Source organism: Alligator sinensis, unplaced genomic scaffold, assembly GCF_000455745.1.
Source record: "Alligator sinensis unplaced genomic scaffold, ASM45574v1 scaffold1059_1, whole genome shotgun sequence".
NCBI classification, from domain to species: domain Eukaryota; kingdom Metazoa; phylum Chordata; order Crocodylia; family Alligatoridae; genus Alligator; species Alligator sinensis.
Window position 1 is genome coordinate 49,315 of NW_005842103.1, and position 6,558 is coordinate 55,872.

The 6,558-nt window shown below is 47.3% G+C and overlaps 1 protein-coding gene across 1 annotated transcript in view; it reads right to left on the minus strand.

The window, feature by feature from the left end:
• The window catches only part of OGT (O-linked N-acetylglucosamine (GlcNAc) transferase), a 34,916-nt gene that overhangs the window by 4,577 nt on the left and 23,781 nt on the right, over positions 1-6,558 (minus strand). The window contains exons 14-17 of the mRNA XM_025205082.1: positions 4,909-5,034; positions 3,157-3,327; positions 1,997-2,113; positions 1,744-1,911 (exon numbers count right to left, since the gene is read on the minus strand). Of these exons, the coding sequence (XP_025060867.1) occupies positions 1,744-1,911; positions 1,997-2,113; positions 3,157-3,327; positions 4,909-5,034 (582 nt within the window). The remainder of the gene's footprint in view (positions 1-1,743; positions 1,912-1,996; positions 2,114-3,156; positions 3,328-4,908; positions 5,035-6,558) is intronic.

The window sequence follows — 6,558 nt, forward strand, 5'->3', positions numbered from 1 at the left end:
TGCCATGAAGTGCAGCCTGGGGGCCATGTCACGGGACAATAGGGGGTGCGTGGGGGGTACCCGCCACACAGCTCAACAGGCATTCAGAAATTCGACAGCCCTGCACTAGAGGCTACTGCTCGCTCAGCATGCAAGATATATTTCAGTTTCTCCCCAGTGAGAACAAGGACTAGGGAAGTTATTAGCAATTTATGAATTATGTAATTATGATTACAGTGGAATCTGTTATACTTTTATGGAAACATTTCAGAACAAAAGATAACTTTGTGAAAGATTATTAGGGATAGAGGACCAGGCCAGGCGAGTTTACAACTCTCTCTCACAACTCAAGTAGATGCACTAGCTATAACAGAGGCCGTCTAAATTGAACAAAATAAACCAAATACTCTCCTTGTGGGTTCAAAGGAAGGTTTCCCAAGTTGCGTAATAGACTGAGGCTGCAGGTAGGTGCAGGTTCTCTAGCCCGTGATCAAACATTCACAAAGTCCCTTAAAATCTTACAATATCTTGACTAAATACATTATTTTTGATTAAGCTATGTTTAGTCAACCTAACTGAAAAATGTCATTTTCCTGAAAATCAGAGTGCATATGCAGGCCAGCCCTGATTGAAGACATCTCATTTTCCTTTGCAAAGGACTAGCATGATCAAGTTATGTCACTCTCAGACAAAGATGCACTGAAGAAAATGTCAAAACAACTTGTGAGGAGAGGCTGAGGGACCTGGGCTTCTTTAGTCTGGAGGAGTGAAGACTGAGTAGGGATGTGGCAGGAGCCTTCAACTACCTGAAGGGCGGTTCCAAAGAGGATGGACCTGGACTGTTCTCAGCAGTGACAGATCACAGAACAAGGAGCAATGGGCTCCAGGTGCAGCAAGGGAAGCGGAGGTCAAATTTTAGGGGGGGAAAAAAAAACCCAAAAATCTCAAGGCGTGGGGGGAGGTGCCCCCATATTTATGCAGGGTGGGGCAGGCTGCAGCTGGGGCTGCCCGGGGCTCTTCTAGGCAGAGGCTGGGCTTGGAGCAGGCACCGGCAGCGTTTGGAGGGTCCTGCATCCACCCCAAATTTCACCGCAGCTCAGCTCCCAGCGCTGCCACTGCCAGCCACCCGGCACTGCCCTGGGTCCCGGCACATGGGTGGAGGCAGGGCACTGAGCTGAGTGGGGCTGCGGTAGCACTGGGAGCTGAGCTGTGGTGAAATCTGGGGTGGATGCAGCATCCTTCCAGAGCTGCCAGTGCCTGCTCCAAGCTCAGTCCTCAACAAGAAGAGCCCCACACAGCCCCGGCTGCAGCCTGCCCCACCCTGAGCAGATATGAGGGCACAACCCCTTCTCCTGCCCTCCTGGGGTACAAGCAGTGGCAGGAGCAACTCCCACCCCCCAGGCAACGCCTGCCCCTGTCCTCACCACTGGGGGGGGGAAAATCTGTACAACCCCCCCCAAAATGCCCCTTCCCATTCCACCACAATAGACTGGCCAGCTGGAAGCAGCTCTCCACACTGCCGGCTGCACTCCTCGCTGCCCGAGTGCTGCGGCTGTGCACAGCACGAGCATTTATCGACCACATCGTCGGTCCCATCAGGCCAATATCCAATACAGCAAATTTTCTTTATATCAGTACACCTCAATAATTTATTTTCTTAAAGGGAGTCATGAAGACATTAGTCTGGAGCCTGGGCTCTTTTCTCATAATGATATTTTAACAAAAGGTTTAACGGGAAAAAGGTAGTGCCTTTTTTTGCCTCACCTGTGTAGTGGCTAGTCCATTGCTAATATTGAATCCGTTGATTGTTATCTGAATTTGTCCACGATTAATCATCTCAATCACAGCTTCTGCAATTGTGTTCATAGGAATGACGGGCATACTGAGAGCCGCGCTGCTGTCTGCGTTGTCTCCACTATCAGGACATTTCATCTAAGGGAAGTCAAGCATGATTCATTAGAAAGAAAACACTGTGCTCAGTCCACTGAGACAGAATACATAGAAGCAGAATTCTTACCTTAACAATTTTGACATCAGGCAAACTATCAAGAAATGCCTTTAAATCGATGCCATTCAAAACAATTCTGTTATCATAAATATGACCGTTGGATTTGAAATCAATGACTGCTTTTTTCTGTAGAAAATGAAAAAAAAAGTTTCTTTTGAATAAGTTACAAGAGCTCTTTACCAACATATTCTACTAGAGGTGCACCAATTCATTGGTCCAATATCAGATCAGCACCAACATAGAGAAAATTGGCTGCATCGGAAATCGGCCTGATGTGGCCAATAATTTGGTCGATAAATACCCGTGTCCGTGCAGCTGCGGCGCAGCACATAGGTGGCGAGAAGCAGAGCTCAGCAGCGTGGAGAGGTGTGTGCAGCTGGTAGGTCTGTTGTGGTGGAAGGGGAGGGAAGGAGCGGGGGTGGGGGAGAGGGAGGGAGGAGGAGGAGACAGCGCAGATCAAATTCCCCATGGTGAGGGTGAGAGGGAGGGGACAGGGGCAAACTGCCCAGCTGGGGTGGGATGCAGGATGGAGCCACAGCTTATCCAGAGGGACAGATGGATGGACACACACAGAGTGAAGAGGAAGGAAGGAGGGAGGGAGGGGGTATATGTGCCCCCTGATCTGTGGAGGGCAGGCTGCAGCTGTGGGCTGGAGCCGGGGCTGCACCAGGAGGAAGCTATGGGAGGGCCACTCCAATATTTCACCATAGCCCCCATTCCCAGCACTGCCACCACCCACCCCAAACCCAGGCCCTGCCGAGAAGAACCCGGCACAGCCCCAGCTCCAGCCTGCCTGCCTTGCCCTGCACAGATCCAGGGGCCCATGCCCCCCCAGGGTGCAAGCAGCAGCAGGAGCTGCCCCCCGCCAAGCTGCAGCTCTTTTGCATGTCCTGCCCTGCTCCCTCCCTCACCATGGGGGGTGTTGATCTGCCCCCTCCCCATGCCCCTTCCCTCCCCGCTCCCCTTCCACCACAACAGACCTACCAGCTACACACAGCTGTATCAGAAATCAGATCGTTTTCAGCCAATATGCCTCCTTAAAAATCAGCTCTCGATATCAGCCCCTAGAATCTCTATCAGTGCACCCTACATTCTACTAAATACAAGACCCTATAAAAGAAAAGATTTTTATCACTGTTTGCTATCCCAGTCCTGCACTTTCCACCTACCTTCAGATGAGGGAACATGTTGGCATGGTCTCCAATGAAGAAAGTGTTCGGCATGTAAGCCAGTTTTTCAGAGTACTGCTCAGCCACCTCAACTGGGGAAGTTTCTTTGTCTGTAATAATATAATCCATAAACAAGGCCCCACTGGTTCCAGGGTACCCCAGCCACATCGCCTACAAAACAAGGCAAAGTACGATTGTAATTTCAACTGCAAGACACCTCACACACAACTGTACAATATGTAGAAATTCAGCATGATGTTACACTCTCATATTGGTGAAGCCCAATAAACATCCACAAGAGGTTAAATGCACAGAACACTGCCAGCTCACCAAAAGCTTTTGTTTGTTTGTAAAGCTTCACTGCCTTGGATATCCCCACTATTAAGGGTTTCCCCATTACCAGTAAATCTTTCAAAGTGTACTGCTTCAAATTAAAATAATTAATACAGAGAAGGCTTGCATATAAACATGATAGGATCTCCATCAGTATGTTAAAATTATCCAGTGAACACTGATTTTTTTTTTTTTTTTAAATCTGCTTGATGCTACTTTATCACTAGGGGGACTCTGTGTTTAAAAAAAGTCCCAAACTTTCTGTTTTGAAAAACTAACCCAAAATCCACATTTTTGTGCGATTAAAATACAATGCCATTAATAAATATAAGTAATGTTTCATTTTAATCACAGAAAAATGTGGATTTTGGGTTAGTTTTTTTTAAATCCCCAAATTTGGGATTATTATTATTATTATTCAGAGAAAACCAGGATCCCCGTTAATCACAAAATATAGTTTCATAGTTGGTAGGGTCGTAAGGGACCTGAGCAGATCATCAAGTCCCACCCCCTGCCATGGGCAGGAAAGAATGCTGGGGTCAAATGACCCCAGCTAGGTGATTATCTAGCCTCTTTCTGAAGACCCCCAGGGTAGGAGTGAGCACCACTTCCCTTGGAAGTTGGTTCCAGATCCTAGCCGCCCTGACTGTGAAGTAGCGCCTCCTGATGTCTAGCCTGAACCTCCCCTCCGTCAACTTGTGGCCGTTATTCCTTGCAACTCCCAGTAGTGCTCGGGGGAACAGGGACTCTCCCATTCCCCACCGGTCCCCCCCTGCTAAGTTTACAGACGGCCACCAGACCCCCTCTCAGCCTTCTCTTGTGGAGGCTGAACAGGTCCAAGTCCTGTAGCCTCTCCTCATAGGGCCTGCCCTGCTGCCCCCTGACCATGTGAGTGGCCCTCCTTTGGACCCTCTCGATGCTGTCCACATCCCTCCTGAAGTGCGGCGCCCAGAACTGGACACAGTACTCCAACTGCGGCCTGACCAGTGTCGCATAGAGGGGGAGGATCACCTCCTTGGACCTGCTTGTGTTTCACAATCACATACTCAACCTATGGGGAACTGTTTTTGCTCATGACTAATTCTCCAGAGGCAACTCTGTTTTTGCTTCATTATAGTCTTCTTAAAAAATTAAGGTGTCCTACCAAAAAGCATGATAAAATGTAATCAAATCTTGTCTGTTCTTAGCCATATGAAATATTCATGGAGTATTCAGTAACCACAGAACCCCATTTGTTGTTGGGTTTTTCTCTTTCAGACATTTTTCACCAGATAGACTCAAAAGGACCTACACTAGAAAGTGAAGCAAATATCAGTATTCTACTTATATGTCAGTCCCTCCAGAGCAAGACCTATTCCAGGGGGAAATTTAGTCTTATTTTTGAGACACGGGAAGTTCTCCATACACTGATTCTAGTACCTGAATAGGTGCTGGTCTGAGCGCAAATAGTTCGTTTCGGGCTCCCTTAGTGTAGCCATTCATGTTGATGAGGATGTGTATACCGTCCTGGTGGATGCGATCTGCTGCTTTTCCATTACATGGAATCTAAAGTAATGAAATCAAAACCAAACATTATGAGTTACTCATTTTTAGCTCTTTAGCAGTGAGATTCGACATCATTATTACCAATGTGTTTGAAGTACAGAAAAACACCAACCAACAGTTTGTCTCTATTTATACCTAGAGCTCATGTCTCATATACCTTAACTTATGTCTCTATTCTCTTCCCCCCCACCACCCCCCAAACAAAAACACAGTGACGTCACTTATTTAATACTGCACCAACAGGGCAAAGTTTAGCCAAGCTCAGCCAACCCTGTTATGTCAGTTAAGACAGAAATGCCAGCACTTCATCTTCCAACCTTGTGCTTTCTTCCACACTATACCACCTCATGACGGGGAACTGCTACCAATATACATGATACTTTTTTGCTGTAATATCTACAAAATACCCGACAAGGGTATGCTTCTGTAATATCACTCCTGCTAAACATGCTGACCATACCATTTCACCCTTTTCTTGTGCTCTTATCTATTTCAAATTATTGCATCTTATATCTTACACTTTGTATACTCTCTGGGGCAAGGACATTTTGTACTTTATTTGCACAGTGCCAACCATAATGAAGCTCTATGACTATAGCGATAAATAAGGTAATGGGAATGAACACAAACATCTCAAAGTAGATACTAAGGTACCACAAATGAATACAGGCCTCTCTTGAGGAAACAGTTACTGTGGTACAGAAGTTTCTCAAGGCAGGCTCTGCATACTCCTGACTTGTGGGATTCAAGTGAGCAATGCAACACAGGAAGGTAGACTGAGGAGTCAACTATTAAAAGACTGAAGAACTGTTCTCACAAGCGGTGCAAATGGAGAGCAGAACTACTTCTTATGCGACAAAGAACTCCAGGCAGAGAGCATGAGAATATTACAGAAGCAGCAAATCGTGGCTGAATACTACAGAACAAGCACAAAAAGCACACTCACCAGCACACTTGCAGGCTGGGGGAGGACCTTCTCAGCAGCCCAGCAGCAGAAAGGGATCTTGGAGTCCGTGCTGACTCCAAGATGAACGTGAGTCATCAATGTGGCAGTGATCAGGAAAGCTAACTGTACTTTATCCTGCATTAGCAGGTGCATGACAAACAGGTCCAAGGAGATGATACTTCCCATCTATGTGGCATTGGTCAGGCTGCACTCGGAGTACTGCTTCCAGTTTTGGATGCCACACTTCAAGACAGATGTGGACAACCTCAAGAGGGTTCAGAGGAGGGCCACTCGTATGGTTAGGGTCCTGCAGGCAAAACCCTACAAGGGGAGATTGGGGGCCCTGGATCTCTTCAGCCTCCACAAGAGAAGGCTGAGAGGTGATCTTGTGGCAGCCTACAAATTCATCGCCGGGGTGGGGAAGCAAGGAATAGGAGATGCTCTCTTTCCCGGGGCACCCCTTGGGGTAACTAGGAACAACAGCCACAAACTGACAGAGTGCAGATTTAGGTCAGACATCAGGAAAAACTTCTTTATGGTAAGGGTTGCCAAAATCTGGACTAGACTTCCAAGGGAGG